This window comes from Motacilla alba, chromosome 6 (assembly GCF_015832195.1).
Source record: "Motacilla alba alba isolate MOTALB_02 chromosome 6, Motacilla_alba_V1.0_pri, whole genome shotgun sequence".
Classification (NCBI taxonomy): domain Eukaryota; kingdom Metazoa; phylum Chordata; class Aves; order Passeriformes; family Motacillidae; genus Motacilla; species Motacilla alba.
Genome location: NC_052021.1, coordinates 4,878,460 through 4,894,390, shown reverse-complemented (window position 1 = coordinate 4,894,390; position 15,931 = coordinate 4,878,460). Strand labels below are relative to the sequence as shown.

General features: G+C 42.6%; 1 protein-coding gene across 16 annotated transcripts in view; it reads left to right on the top strand.

Annotated features, from left to right (window-relative positions):
- PCDH15 (protocadherin related 15) overlaps positions 1-15,931 on the top strand; it is a 635,072-nt gene that overhangs the window by 484,987 nt on the left and 134,154 nt on the right. For all 16 annotated transcript variants that reach the window (XR_005257309.1, XR_005257310.1, XR_005257316.1 and 13 more), the window contains 3 exons: positions 2,341-2,547; positions 8,683-8,817; positions 11,084-11,233. Coding sequence is in view for 4 of the 16 variants with exons in the window: in XM_038140145.1 (XP_037996073.1) it covers positions 2,341-2,547; positions 8,683-8,817; positions 11,084-11,233 (492 nt within the window). In the remaining 12 variants the exon portion in view is untranslated. The remainder of the gene's footprint in view (positions 1-2,340; positions 2,548-8,682; positions 8,818-11,083; positions 11,234-15,931) is intronic.

Here is a 15,931-nt window from a genome sequence, read left to right as displayed (position 1 = left end):
GTGGAAAAAGCTCATTCTGTATTCGCATAACTCCTTTTTATGCAATTTTACAGACCTTGTATGAGACTCCAGTTGGTCAGTAGCTTTCTTGCCACTTACTTTATTGGTAATTAAGAAGTTGATATCCTGTATTGATTGGTCACTCGAACTGTGTGTGTATGTGCAGGAAAAGTTGTTTCTGATAGTTTTCATTTTTCTATCTAACGGTGTAAAACCAGTTTACACAGGTGCTGGTTGTTCTCTACCCAGGAATAGATTGTTCTGCTAAGGAACTGCTCACACCAGGATTGCTTTGACATGGGAACTTGCTAAGGGCTAGCTTGACACGGCCAGCATCTGATTTTAGGAGAGCAAGCTTGATTTTATGAAGCCTTTCTCTATGATTTTTCTGCCTTACTGCAAATCCCTGGAGGTGTCCCAGGAAGGGCTGGAGGTGGCACTCAGTGCTCTGGGCTGGGGACAAGGTGGGCACTGGGCACAGCTGGGACTCCATGACTCTGGAAGTCTTCCCATCCTAAAAGAGTCCCGGATTCTGTGGTTCCATCATGCATCTGCTTATAAAATAGAATCCCAGCAGTGTGTGTTGCTTGAGGAGCAGGCTTTTCCTGGGATTTTCTCTCATGCTTTCAGTACTTTAACTTGGGCAAAAATTCCATCTCAGGACGTTTTTGGAATTTCACCTTCGTGGGTCAGGAGCCAGAGTCCTGCCAGGTAATTTTGGTGATGTTGATTTTGACACATGTAGTTTATTTTCATTCAGAGGAGCATTGACTGGACTGGGTATTTTTGTCCTGTTCAAGAGTAATCCAGCTTTATTTTAAAAAGAAAAATCAATTTTTTCTTAAACACTGACCATGAGTTTTTTACAGATTACTTAAGGTGTCATCACCTCCTTTAAAGAAAATAGCAATTATTATGTTTATATTTCTTTTTATTTGAAATATAAAATTTTAATACTTGTTTTTCTTTAGTAGAGTTTTTATCATTACCAAACTATTTCTGTTTTATAAGCAAAGAGAATGAATGTTTTTCAGACCAAGAAAAGATTTAAATAGTTTAACTAAGAATTTTTTTGTTTAAAATAACAGTTTAAATAAGAAGAGTTTAAATAAGAAATTTTTTAAAACTGTGATGATATCAAAGAGATTTTTCCAGACTGAGATTCCTTGGACTATTGATTTGAAAAATGAGGAATTGTCTGTTTGAAAGGGGGAAACACCAGATTAGAAGTAAAACCTCTGCTAACAGAAAGTCCTGTTAACAACAGGAATTTAGGAATCTCTCTGTTGTGATCCAGAGTCTGTGTCCATCCAGACTTTGGGAATACAAATTTTGGCCATAGGAACAGGAAACTCTCAATGCCCTACTGTTGTCTTGCTGCAGTGTCATCTGCAGGACTGTAATTAAAGCTGGTTTGCTCTTTATAAACTGGAGACCAAATTACTTTTCATCTCCTAATTCCCTTGTTTCTTTGCTTTGATTAGTTGTTGGTTGGGAGGTTACAGGAAAATAAAGTATGACTGTAGGTTTTTATAGGATTAGCACCCTGAAATGGGCAATTAGTGCTTTTATCTTTCGGAAGTTTGAGAATAAGAATAAATCAATTGAAAAATATCAGGGAGTGAATGCTGGGTGGTGCAGAGCTGCCATTGAGATGTGGAGGTTATTCATGGAAGTAAAGAATTTTGCTGGACACATCCACAACTTCCCTGGGAACAGGGTGCCCAGAGCAGCTGTGGTTGCCCCTGGATCCCTGGCAGTGCCCAAGGCCAGGTTGGATGTGCTTGGAGCAGCCTGGGGTACCGGGAGGAGTCCCTACCTAAGCAGGGGTGGAATGGGATGAGTTTTAAGATCCCTTCCAACCCAAACTAGTCTGGAATTTAAAAATAGGCAAAATCACAATTAAAATCCCACTCATGTAACACTGAAGAGGTGGATTTGAGGAAAGAGGAAGCAAATGTGTCCATATGTGCCGTTCCTACCTTTTGGGTTTAACTCTCTTGCTGCTGCTCTGGGTTCTGCTGTGCAATCCCAATTCCCAGTTTTCTTTCATCCCTCAGAGCTTTTTCCGAAAGTCTCAATCCTAAGAGTTTAAGGAGCTGTGTTTGCACAAGGTTTGGGTTTCTTGTAGCTGTGTAAGTGTGACTGTGATGGAAGGTGATCCTCTTCTCTCCTAGCTAATTTTTAGTTGGTATTTCTCTTTTCCATGATGTTGAGTTCTGTAGTAGGGGGACCTGAGAAAAAAAGTCCATTTTTAAACTGAATTATGACTCTTATTTAGAACCATCCCCAGTCACTGTTCATAACTGGGAACCTTTGACAAATGAGATGATTTTTTAGGCTGAACAAGACAATGGCCATCCTCTCCCTGCCTTTGCCAATCTCCACATCGAGATCCTGGATGAGAACAACCAGAAGCCTTATTTCACAAAATCTGCCTACGAGGGCTTCATCCTGGAATCCTCCCCAGTGGGAACGACCATCTCGGATAACCGGAACCTGACCTCCCCCCTGCAGCTTGTGGTGCTGGACAACGACGTGGAGGAGGTACAGTTGGTTCTTTTGGAGTGGTTGCAGTTTTATTATTGTCAGGCTTCTTTTTTTTTTTTTTTTTAATTGAGACAAACCTATTTAGATCAATGAATAAAAAAGAAATCTTAATTTCATTATGATTTTTTGGTTTCGTTCTGAGTTCAGGTAGACTTGGAAATGGGTTTTTTCTGACCCGTGTTTTGCTCACCTCTCTGGAAGACTCTGTTCTGTTCAAGGTGGTGAATGCTCAGTGCACAGAGAAATCAAAATGTGTTTTATGCCAGGGATCAGCTTGCCTCACACCATAGAAATGGGAGAGGGGAGCTCAGAGGGAAAGGGATTCCTCATTTGAGCTAAAAAGAAGAGGAGTAGGAGGAACAGTAGGAGGCTGAAAGTTCATTGCATTCTTTGCTCTGCCAGATTTTGATGTAACATTACTCAAAGTGGAAGTCAGGCATTTCCAGAGGAATAGTAACCAAGTAGTAGCATCTATTTTAAAGCTTTCTTCTTGTTGTGGTGTTCTGCTGTAACTGGGAGAGATAAAGAAATTCAGGTGGATTAACATCTAAATGAGTGGAGAGAGGCTTTTTCCAAGGGTGTGCAGTGATGCAAGGAGGAACAGCTTCCCACTGCCAGAGGGCAGGATTGGATGGGATATTGGGAAGGAATTATTCCCTGGGAGGGTGGACAGGCCTTGGCACAGGGTGCCCAGAGCAGCTGGGGCTGCCCCTGGATCCCTGGCAGTGCCCAAGGCCAGGTTGGATGAGGCTTGGAGCAGCCTGGGACAGTGGAAGGTGTCCCTGCCCATGGCGAGGGTGACACTGGATGGGCTTTAAGGTCCCTTCCAAATCAAACCATGCTGGGATTCTTTGATACAGCCAGAGGGGATCAGCCTCATCCTTGGGTGGAATTACTCCCTGTTCCTGTTCCTTTGGCATCACCTGGTTCATGCACAGCCCTTTCCAAATCTGTGGCGTGCCTCAGGTGTAACATGGATGTGAGAGAACCAGATGGAATTGCCTGTGTTTCAGTTCATGTGCCAGGGATTCACAGAGTCCTTCTAACCTGCTGTGGGCAGGAGAATTCGCAGAATTCACAGAATTCCAGCTGGGAGTGCAGCAGTTTCATAGAGCTCCCATATAAAATGGCCAAACACTAAAATTGCTCCTCATGGAGCTGGGTGGGAGCTCAGGGTGGGATTGTTGGCAGAGGTAATGGTCATTAACTTCTTCAGGCTTCAGTGTCCTGATGGTTTCATTGTACCTCAGTAAATTCATGTATTTAGAAATAAATTTAAATTGAAGGATTGCTGATGAGACACTGAGACAAGCCCCCTCTGTGCTGGTGCATCCCAGTTCCCAGTGGTGACCCTGGTCAAACATAATGAATTCTGCCTGCTAATTGAAATATTAAAATTACTCCATGTCCTCCGGTAAATGCAGAAAGAAAGTGCTCACTTAACAGGGTGTCTGAGGAAAAAAATGAACAAAACCCACTCTAAATTGAAACCCTGTGGGAATAGAAGTGAGTCCTGCTATAAACCTTGCAGAAATTAATTTATAGATGGGACATTGCAAACAGACCTTTCAGTAGGACAGCACTGCCAAGTGCTGATATAATTAAGTGCTCTGTTTAAATGGCATAAATTAAATTAGGCTACAGGAGTGCCTTAAGACCTGAGCAAACCAAAGCTGAGATGAGGAACTTAAACTGTGTGAGCTGAGAGCTCTTTACATAAGGCTTCCCATGCCTCTTTTTTCCTTCCTCTTTGGTTTTCATGGGAGAGGATTAATTTATCCAGTGGTTAGGGTTGGTGGTAAGGCTGCACTGAGTATCAGTCATGGAGTGGGTTGGGACCTTAAAGCCCATCCAGTGCCACCCCTGCCATGGGCAAGGACACCTTCCACTGTCACAGGCTGCTCCAAGCCCTTTCCAACCTGGCGTTGGCATACCTGGATTATCTCGTGCAGGACCAGGAGCTGGACCCAATGATCTTTGTGGGTCTCTTCCACCTCAGGGCATTCTGTGATTCTCTGTTTTGGGTTTTTTTTTTTTTGTTTTCATTTTTTCTCAGAGAATTTGTGGGACATTTGAAAGCATTTTGCTTAAGTATGTCTTGGCAGCAATGTGAGCAGACAGAGCAAGTAATGGATGAAATAAGTTTTACTACAAGTGCAGGTTATGAATTTTCAATAATATATCTAGAGAAGGAAAAATAATAGATTTTTTTTTTTTAACCAGGAGAACTGATGCATTTTAAATACCAAAGTATTTTTCTCGGATATTTGCCTGATTGCTTCTATCACTCCCAGTTTTTGTTTGAAATTGCTTTGCAGTCAATGCTCTCTCAAGGGGACAGTTCTGGTGGCCCTGGGCAGTTCTGCTGTGACCCTCCAACAGTTGTAATAACTGAGGAAATAGCCTTCCCAGAATTAAACAGCCCATTAATGTCATCACTAAAACAAACAGAACATCAAGGCAAAGACAAAAAGCTGCTTTCATTTCTTTAGGGTTTATAAAGATAGGGGTTAATTTTTTTTTCAATCTTTACACTTAAGGAAAAACAGAAATATAAACACTGAATTGCTCCTGTAGCACTGTGTGTCTTCGTTGATTATTTCAGGATGAATATCTCATGGTTTCTGCCTCCTGACCCTCCCAGGGAACAATTCCTAATTCCCAATATCCCATCCAGCCCTGCCCTCTGGCAGTGGGAAACCATTCCCTGTGTCCTGGCACTCCATCCCTTGTCCCCAGTCCCTCCCCAGCTCTCCTGGAGCCCCTTTAGGCCCTGGCAGGGGCTCTGAGCTCTCCCTGGAGCCTTCTCCTCTCCATGTGAGACCCCCAGCTCTCCCAGCCTGGCTCCAGAGCAGAGGGGCTCCAGCCCCTCCGCGGCCTCCTCTGGACTCATTCCAACAGATCCACATCTTTTTGTGTTGGGAACACAGAATTCCCCCTGCTTCCCTTCCGCAAGGCTCTGGATCTCAGATTTTCCACATGAACATGGGAAAGATTTTCTCCTTTCACCCAGAAACTAGGAGGACAGATGCTGGAAACAACTTCCAACAAAACAAATTTTTCATGGACATTTCACTGCTGATCATCCTCCGCTTGAACGTGTTGGAAAACTCAGCTGTGTCATCAAAGTGTCTTTGTTGTTGCTGCAGCTTTTAGGCGATGGGTTTGTGCTGCAAATTAGGAAGTCTGAGCAGTTTGGATACTCTTGGATCTTGTTCTGGCTGCCCTGGAGAATTTGACAACCAAATTGATCCTGTCCAAAAACTTTTGGGATTGTTGAAACACGCACAGAATAAATACCCTTTTCTGCTCAGTCTCATGATTATCCCAAATAATTTTGGTTTCATCTTCATCAGTTTTAGAAAACTGTTTGCTTTGGGCAGAGTGGTGGGATTTTAGGAGCAGCAGGAGTGGAACATCCACGTCCATGCAGGAATTTCTCCAGAGATTTCTCAGGCAGAACACACTCGAGCCCAGGCTTTGTTTATTGAGTGCAGCATTTTGTGTGTCTCATTTTGTTAGGTTTTTTTTTGTCTGTAACCGTGAATCTCCCAAATGTTCTGCTGTCCCTCAGATCCAGGTTTGTGCTTCCTCAAGTGTTCGTTTTGTGTTTTCCTTTATAGGTCCCACCAGGTGCCTTTCCCGTAGGTATTGGGTGTTATGTGTGCAAAACACCTTTTTTGGGTTTAACTGTGTGATTTCTTCCTGTCTTTCCTCCCTCATTTCTCTCTGCCCTGGTGGTGTTTGAGGCTGGGACTGTCCCTTGGTTTGTGAAGCCTGCAAAGAGCCCTTTAAACACATTGGACCCAATTTAGGGCACAAAGTCATACATTGTGGTTTCTTAATGTTCATTTAATTATTACAAATCTTCAAAGACATCCTGAGTATTACAAAAGTGCTTTTTTAAATTCAAAAGTACCTCAGGTGTGAACTGTGTGCTTAAAATGCTCCTTGCAGGTTGCATGTGAACTCTTTGTGTGGATTGTGATAATTTTCTACTTAAAATTCCACGTTAAATATATCAGAGACCAGCCTTGTCTCCAAGACCCAGTAATGTCACCAGAAATCACAATGCTGCAATCCACGCCCCAAAATAAAATTGTTTTAAAAAAATAAATGATTGAAAATTGTGTTGGCAGTGTAGCTGGGGTTATTTTCTCTCACGTGAAATATTCAGTTAAACCAAGCTGGCTTTTCAGGCAGCATAAAATGGGATAATAATGTCCAAGATCCCTGACAATAATGTCAAATATCCCTGGTAATAATGTCCAAGCATAACAATGCTTTTCCAGATGAAGGGAATAAATTGCTCTGTGGCTCTGACATGCCTGGGAGGTGGTAAAGTAGGCATTGATTGCTGTAAAGGTGATTACCTGCCATATTAGGAGAACATTTCTAAGACAAGGACAGCAAAGGAATAGGACACATTACTCCAGGAGGGTTTGGGATCTCCATCATTGGTTTTTCTTAGGAATAAACTAGGGGGGAAAGTGCTGTTTATTAGTGTTCAAAAGGACATGAAAGCAAGAACTGCAACACTAACTAGGGGTTTTGTAAATTAAATTCTTAACGGACTTTATAATGTCTACAAAGTGAGCAATTATGGGCAATTACCTTACCAAAGTTTTCCTGGAATGAATAGGTTGCTGTTCCCATTGCTGGCTGTAAAATGGATTTTCATTTTCCTGGAAGCTGCAGTTGCAGCTTTAGGCACTGAGGAACCACTGGTGTGGAACACTTGGATAATTCATTCCCATGGCTTCCTGGAATGTTTTCTCATTTAAATTGTGGAATATTTGCCTTTTTTTTTGTTTGTTTGTTTATTTGGGCTCATTTAAAGTAGTTTTTCTCTGCCCTGGTGTTGTGCTGCTCTGTCCCGGTGCCACCTGGTGCAGGTCAGGGTTGGCTGGGGATTGGGGACCTGTCCTGTGCTCCCAAGGGTTTTAATCCTCCAGGAATGGCACTAATGGAGGGACTCTTCCAGAAGAGCTTTGGATTCAGAAAGAGTTCAGAGAAGTAATGCTCCTTTGGGGATTTTTTGCTAAATTCAGCTTTTCTCCTTTTGGAATTGTTTCTGGGATTCAGCTGGTTCTCCCTATGGCCTCCTCTCTAGGGGTGGGATTTGAGGAATGATGTTGGAAAGCAGCTGGTAAAAATCCTGGATTTTCTGTCATGGCTGGGGCCACTCCTCTGGTTCCTCACCTCCACATTCCTGGGGGCAGTTGAAAGCAGTTTTTATAGGACTTGTCTCCCAGCCTTTTGCATTTTCCTGGAATTTTCATTCCCCTACCATCAGAAATAAACTCTTCAACTCATGAGCAAGAGCAGCAGAAGTCAGGTTAAATCAACCAGATTATGGACAAGGATACAAAAAGTTGTTGGAATACTGTGGACACCAAAAAGAAATTTAGTTTGCTTGAAAATTTAACTCATGTGGAGTCTAACCAGTTAAATAACTCAAAAAATACCTCAAAAGAGGTGGAAATCAGGAGTGACCCAAGTCCTCAAGAAGCCATGAGTAAATTTACAAGGCTTTTTACCTTAAAATATTTTTTTTTCAGTTAATTTATGATGTTTTCCCCCCATCAACTGAGAGGTTCCCAATCTGCATAAATATGTTTTGGATTCTTTCTGGGACCTAAAGAGACCCCCTGAGCTGCCTCTGTTTCCTGAAATACTTCATCACATGTCATTCTCTTTGTTCAGTGCACCAACCCAGCTGTTTTATTGCTCTGTTAATCAAGTTCAGCTTCTTTTGGGCTTTAATATGAAGATAAATGCTTGAATCTGGTTTCTTATATTAAGTTGTGCCTGGCTTTAAAAATATATTGTGTAATGGGGGGAAAGAAGATACTTTTTTAAAACCAGTACACCAAACAGGTATTTGTTTACAATTGGATTTTCTTACTCTAGTGATATTTAATACATTTTTTGTCAAGAAGATGAGATTTTTAGGCCAGCAGTGAGTTTTTACCTTTTTTTATTTTACAGTTTTTTAGATTTTTAGTCACAGCATTTGTGCTTATTTAGGTTTCAACTGAAACAAGCACTTGCAGCGAGCTGAATTGGAGATTTAATGTCCCTCTGAATTTATAACAAAATGCTCTTTTTTCCCCTTGATGTTGTTGAAAGACCAAGGATCCACAGCTCCATCTCTTCCTGAACGACTACACCACGTTTTTCACTGTGACCCAGAGTGGCATCACCCGCTACCTCACCCTGCTGCAGCCCGTGGACAGGGAGGTCCAGCAGCTCTACACCTTCTCTGTAAGTTAAAAGAATACAACTCTGTCACATCCAAAAGCTGTTTATCTCCAGGTTTCATGGCAAAATTGAAAGGTCTGCTCGTTATTGGGGACACAGTTGTGGCAATTGTTATCCATAGGGTGTAAATTTCCATCAGACATCAGCGCTGCATCTTTTATTTTATTGCAAATGGAAAAATGATGATTCCTGACACAGAAATCTTGCTCAGACATAAAACAACGAGGCCAGAGATTAATAGAAACACAAATGGAAGGAGAATACAAGAAAACAATGCATAATCTCTGTCTCTCTGACAGGTATCCAGAGGTTTAGGTTGGATATTAGGAAAAATGTCTTCCCTAAAAGGGTTGCCAGCCCTGGCACAGCTGCCAGGGGAGTGGTGGAGCCACCATCCCTGGAGGTTTAAAAGATGTGAGGCTATGGCACTTGGGGACATAGGGCACTGGTGGCCTTGGCAGTGCTGGGGGAATGGTTGGACTCGATCTTGGAGATCTTGCCCAACCTAAAGGAATCTGTGGGCTCTTCTTTACAGTATAACTCAGGGCTCTTCTTTACAGTATAACTGCTGCAAAACATGAAAATATACTACAATAATTATAGGTAATATAATTCATTAATTATCACTAATTAACAACTAATTATAATTAATAGTTATAATTAATTCTCATTAAGTAATAGTAATAATAAATATTTCATTGTTTATTGTTAATACTAAATATAGATATAATGTTGCAATATTATATTAAAATATAGTTTGCTGCAAAAAAAACCTCTGCATTCATAGAGCTACAAGTAAATAAAATCCTCTGTCTTCTGCTTTGTTAACAAAATACTACTATGCCTTAAGGATGTTGTCTGGGGTCTTACCCCCAGAAAAATGTAATTTTTGCCTAATCTTTCTTATCCAATCAGCACAGTGTCCCAGTTCTTTGCTTATCAGCTGCCCAGAAGAGGGAGAGCAGTGAAGGATGAGTTGGTTGAGAGCAGCATTTTAGATTCCCCTACCAGTACCTTCTCTGTGACCCCAGGACTGGTGTCTGCTCCTCATCCCACAGCACAATCTAAGCCCTCTTTTTTTATTCCCAGCCTTGCTTTTCTCATTGCCTTTTCCCCCTCATCCTTGGAGCCAGAAACATCAGCCTTGTCTTGGGCTTTTTGTTTTATTTTTGTCTCAAAAAAAAAAAAAAATAGTGGATGGAAAGTACAGCCAGCAATATTAAAAAAAATAAAGAGGGGAAAAAAGCTTAAATGGATTTCATATTCCTTCAGATTGTGAGTGAACCCCTTAACAGCCCTACAATGATTTGGAAATAGGCTGTGGGCAAACCCAGTTCTTCTGCAGGGGTTCCCAGTCTGTGCCTCCCTATTTTCTGTCCATTTTCATTGGAAAGGAGAGCTCAGATTTCCTCTGTGGAATAAGAAGAGCCCCCAGCTCTGTAATTCCCACCTCAAAATATTGTCTAGGAGATCTGATGCCTTGAGAAGGCTGCCGTAGAACAGAGGCCAGCCAGAGTTAAAGAATAAAGCAGGGATTTATGAAAAGGCCTCCATGGATCCACCTTGGGCAGCACAAGAGCCCAGCCAGGGCTGCACCCAAGATGAACCAAAATGGTCACAAAATGCACGACTGGTCACGGGGTCTCTCACTTTGATCAGTTCTGCTCCATTTGCATGTTGGAGTTCATTGTCCAGTTACAGCTCCAGCCCATGCAGTCCCATCCTGCTTGTTTTTCTCTCTTCAGCCCACGTTGTTTGTGCTCTTGGGCTGAGATTTGGATCATTTGTGCTTGGTGCCCAGCTAGAGAAGGAATTGTTTTGTCTCCCTGCTCTGTGCAGAGAGCTCACCATCCCTTAATGTGAAGCTCAGACCCACACACTAAAGCAGCACAGAATCTGAAAAATAGAAAAGCTAAAACCTGAGGCATCAGGTTTAACAGAGCTCCTGGGTTTGGTGATACCCGTGTGAGACCCCATCAACTCAACAGCTCCCATCCCAGCCCTATCCCTGGGAAATTCCAAGTTATTCCCTCTCACTTCTGTACTGGAAGGGTTTGGATGTGTTTGCTTTGCTTTTGCTTTGAGTCTTGCATGTGCAGGCTCGAGCTCTGCTGAATCCTCCTGTAACTGTAAATGCAGAGAAACAAAATGCTGATTTTTGGGTTGTCAGGCTGTATTTTCTCCTGTTGGGGTTGGATTTCTCTTGGAATTGTGTTGAGAACGCACCATTAAAATACATTCCTGTCCTGCTTTTTCTGTCCCTCTGAAGATGACAGCTTCTGATGGAGTCCAGGAGAGTGTCCCAGTGACTGTCAACATCCTGGTGATCGATGCAAATGATAATTCCCCAACCTTCTCCAACATTTCCTACAATGTCAAGATCTATACGGATATGCAGCCTGGGGAAGGTGTAATAAAGGTAATTCCAGGGCTTTTATTACCTTTGTTAACTCACTTTTTGTTAGCAGTGCATGGCCTTGTTCATCTCAATTGGAAGTGCACTGAAACCAGCTGGAAATGAAGTTTGGGCATCTGCATCCACTTCATTAATTAATTATCTGTTCAAAATTGCTAATACTAAATTGTCAGGCCTGTCCTAGCTGTAGAGATGCAGCTCAGCAGCTTCCTCTGAGGTTCCACCAAAAAATTTCAGCTGAAAAATCTTGAAAGAAAAAGAAAATTCTCCTTTATTAGCAGGATATTGAGATAAAACATTCTGGGAGAACAGGTCAGCAGTGGAGTAGGATATAACCAGGAATGTTTTCCCATGCCAGAAAACCTGCTGGTTTTTTGCAAGTTTGTTTGTAAAGCAAATGAGCAATGAAAAATGGGTTGAACACAGGCCCAGGGAGAAGCAGTTTCAATTAAATTTTGCCAGCACTGATTTATGTTTTAGTGCAGGACTGGAGGTGAATCCTGGTGCCACTGAAATTAAAGGAAAAAGGCTGTTTTTGTGTAATTCTTCCAAGATCTCAGCCCTGCTCTGAGTGCTGCCAGTCTAGATGGATGAGAAGACAAGATGCCACTGGTGGCTTTCCAGAGTGGTTGAAGGCAGTGGGAATATTGGGAAAATAAAATTAATCAGCTGACTTAATATAAAATGCCATTTTCTGAACAGTCATCAGGAATTTATTTGAGTGTAGCAGTGCTCAGGAGATGGTTCAGAAAATGGAAAATGGCATTTTCTGTCCCTCCTATCCCTCTTGAGCAGTACTTGTGCCTTTGCATCTTCAGCTCTTCCTTTGTGGTAATTTGGGCCACAAGTGCCTAAAAACCATCAGGGACAGCCACAGGGGCATTTCCAGCAAGATTTGAGGGAAAGAGAAAAGTTTGAAGCATAGTTGAGTTCCTTGAAATGCTGCACAAGGCTGGGTGGAAACACAACAGCAAAGAAAAAACAAATAAACATGGGATGTTATGTCATGCCAGGGAGCATGAGGCAGAAAATGTTGTTAAATGGGATTTCTGGTGGGGAAAAAGAATGTTTTCTACTCAAAGTTGGCCTTGAGGATGCTCAGAGCTGCCTGAGGTGTGGTAATGGCATCTGGGATGAAGCAGAGCAGCTCTGGGCTTGTCTGAAGCTGCTGAAGTGTTTCTGTGCTCAGAGGGAAGGTGCTGCTCTCCAGCTCCTCAAACACATCCTGGTGTTGCAGCTGCAAACATATTCCAGGCCTGGGGGCTTTCACAGAGCAGGAGAACACATTTCTTTGGAAAACTGAGCCATGACAGGTTATTTGGGATAGGAATGATGGCGAAGTTGGGCCATTTAGCTCACCTCTGCTAAAACATTTAAATTCCAAGGTGTTCCCAAATCCATGCTTCTGTCTGCACAGTCAGCACATGGCTGCTTGCAGGGTTTCTGAGTTTATAATCTGGTCAGAGCGGGAAGGTAGAGAATTCTGGATGGTTTGGGAGAGGAGTTGTTTTTCAACTCATCCCACATTACCAGATGATCTGAGTTTCTCAATTACCCAGCTTAAAAATAAAAAAGCCAAAAGCTAAGGGTCAGGTCTTAGGATTTCAGAGGACTGGTGATGATGCCAGAAATAAAGAGGGCCCAGCACAGGAGGGACCTGGAGCTGCTGCAGAGAGCCCAGGGGAGGCACCAGCATGAGCAGAGGCATGGAGCAGCTCTGCTGGGAGGAAAGGCTGGCACAGCTGGCATTGCTCACCTGGAGAGGAGAAGCTTTGGGGGGACCAAATTGTAGCCTTGTGGGGCCTGAAGCTGCTCCAGCAGTACTGGAGAGGGACTGGGGACAAGGGATGGAGGGACAGGACACAGGGAGTGGATTCCCAGTGCCAGAGGGCAGGGATGGATGGGATATTGGGAAGGAATTGTTCCCTGGCAGGGTGGGCAGGCCCTGGAATGGATTTCCCAGAGCAGCTGTGGCTGCCCCTGGATCCCTGGCAGTGCCCAAGGCCAGGCTGGACAGGGCTTGGAGCAGCCTGGGACAGTGGAAGGTGTCCCTGCACATGGCAGGAGTGGCACTGGATGGGCTTTAAGGTCTCTTCCAATCCAAACACTTCCATGATTCCCTGATCAGGATTTTGGGCAGCTGCACTCTTTGGTAGGTTGCTCAGTCTTTGGATATAAAATAACTGTAAGTATGTATATATGTATATATATATGTGTGTGTGTATATATATATGTGTGTGTGTATATATATGTGTGTGTGTGTATATATATGTGTGTGTGTGTATATATATGTGTGTGTGTATATATATGTATATATATATATACACACTTCATATATTTAAAGGCTTTTCTCAAAGGCCAGACTGACCTTTCTGTCCCATTTTTTGAACCCTGACACAATGATTTTGAGGGGTGCTCATCTTATTGTCTCCATGAGGAGCAAAGTCACCTTTTACCCCACCCTCCATTCTGGGGCCATGATCCTTTGGGATTCTCTGCTGGCAGATTCTCATCTCTGACAGTTCCCAGAGGAAAATGAGTTCATAAAACCACTTTGTCTGATCAGAGAAAAGCAGGTTAGAAAAAGAACACTGACCTCAGAGTGTCTGGATAGTCTCATAACCATCTATAATAATCAGACTGATTTTCAGCCACTTGGCTTTTATTATCCTTAGGGTAATATTCTTACATCTCTTATATTTTTTTCCAGAGTCAGTTGCAGGAAAATGTACAAATAAAATGGACAAATAACCCCAGTTTGTGCTTTCTTGCTGCCTCATTTTGTGGGACGTTGTTTTGATTTTATTCCTGAAAATCGCCCCAAAGCATAATAGCTTTTAAGTTACTTGTGTTTGCTGTCTGGTACACTCTTAAAAAATAAAGGAAATTTAAAAATTCATAGGTTCTGCTTGAAAATAACCACAAGTGGCAGGCAAATATCTTCATTACAAGCAGAATTCAATTTTTCCCCCATTTTTTCCTTTCTGCCTGGATGATTGGACCAAGGACTTTTCTTTCTTTCCCTGTTGCCTTTCAGTGAAGTGACAAAAACAGGTTTTATTTTTATTTCAGTTGTCTCTTCTCAGTACTTGTGAAATTGTTTCAGGCCTTGGTTGAGGAGATTTAAGTTTCAATCTCTGTGTGTTTTGCTCTTTTCAGCCTGAAAATTTCTCATTTTTCCTTCTCCATTCATAGGTATTTTATTGTGCTCCCTGAGAGTTTCTCAATTGAGAAATCTATACTTTAAACCAGTTAAATGTGGTAAATAATAACTGTCAGTAGAAAGATTATTAACAGTAAACCTAGTAAAGTACTTAATTCCATCTTTTTTATGTTATTATATTTTTGCTGCCCAGTTTCCCATTTTTTCCCTGCTGTGACTCAGATATTGAAATGAGTTACACATTGATGGGTGGAGTTTGCAGCAGCGGTGCAACAAAATTTCATCTCAATAATTTAAATCCACTGGTTTTTTTTAGACATCCCTCGTTTTTATATTCAGGATGCAGGGAATAGGAAATATTGAGTAGGAAAATGAGAGAGCTGGGAAGGGACAGAGGGTGGCAGAAAGTATTATTCACCTAAATCTTGATCCATGAGGAGTTTTTTTGTATTTTGTCTTTACAGGAAAACTTGTGGACTGGCCATAAATGTAATTCATGGAATCATGGGATGTTTTGGGTGGGAAGGGGCCTTAAAGCCCATCCAGTGCCACCCCTGCCATGGCCAGGGACACCTACCACTGTCCCAGGCTGCTCCAAGCCCTGTCCAGCCTGGCCTTGGGCACTGCCAGGGATCCAGGGGCAGCCCCAGCTGCTCTGGGCACCCTGTGCCAGGGCCTGCCCACCATCCCTGGGAACAATTCCTTCCCAATATCCCATCCATCCCTGCCCCCTGGCACTGGGAAGCCATTCCCTGTGTCCTGCCACTCCATCCCTTGTACAGAATCTCCCTCAATCTTTCCTGTAGCTCTTTCAGGTCCTGGAAGGTCACAGTCAGGTCACCCCAAAGTTTTTCTTCCCCAGGCTGAAAAATCCCAGTTTTGTTCTTCTTACATCCTACCTCAAATTATCCACATATCTTAATTTCTGCCTAATTTCCTGGTTCAGTGGTGTGACTCAGGTTCAAGGGCTCTCTTCCATGAACCTTTAAATCATTCCCCGATTTAAAATGGAGAATAAAATACACAGGGGATCAGTGCCCTGTTCCCCTCTGAAGCAATTTTGTCTGATAGCACCAGTACAAACTAATTTTTAAGGTCCTGCTCCAGCTTAGCACAAGTTCTTGATTTACAGCTCTTAAACGTGCATTGTGCCATAAAAGAGCAGGACAGTTAACTGGAAATCTGGAGATTATGGAATATCCGCAGCTGCAAGGGATCCACAGGGGTCATGGATCCATCTTGGCCCGTGAGGATATTTTTTTTTGTTTTGTCTTTCAGGAAAACTTGTGGACTGGCCTTAAATGTAATTCATGGAATTACATTTACATTGTAGAGAATGTAAATTCAGGGAATTACAATTACATTACATTTACATTCCAACCCCTGTTCCTGCCCAGGCACCCCAACAATCCCACCCTGTGCACCCCTGGGAATGTTGTCCAAACCCTCCTTGAGCAGCCTTGGGGCTGTGACCTGTTCCATGCCTGACCACTCCTGAACGTTTCCCTAAAACAATCCTCACAGAAGTCATCTCCAAA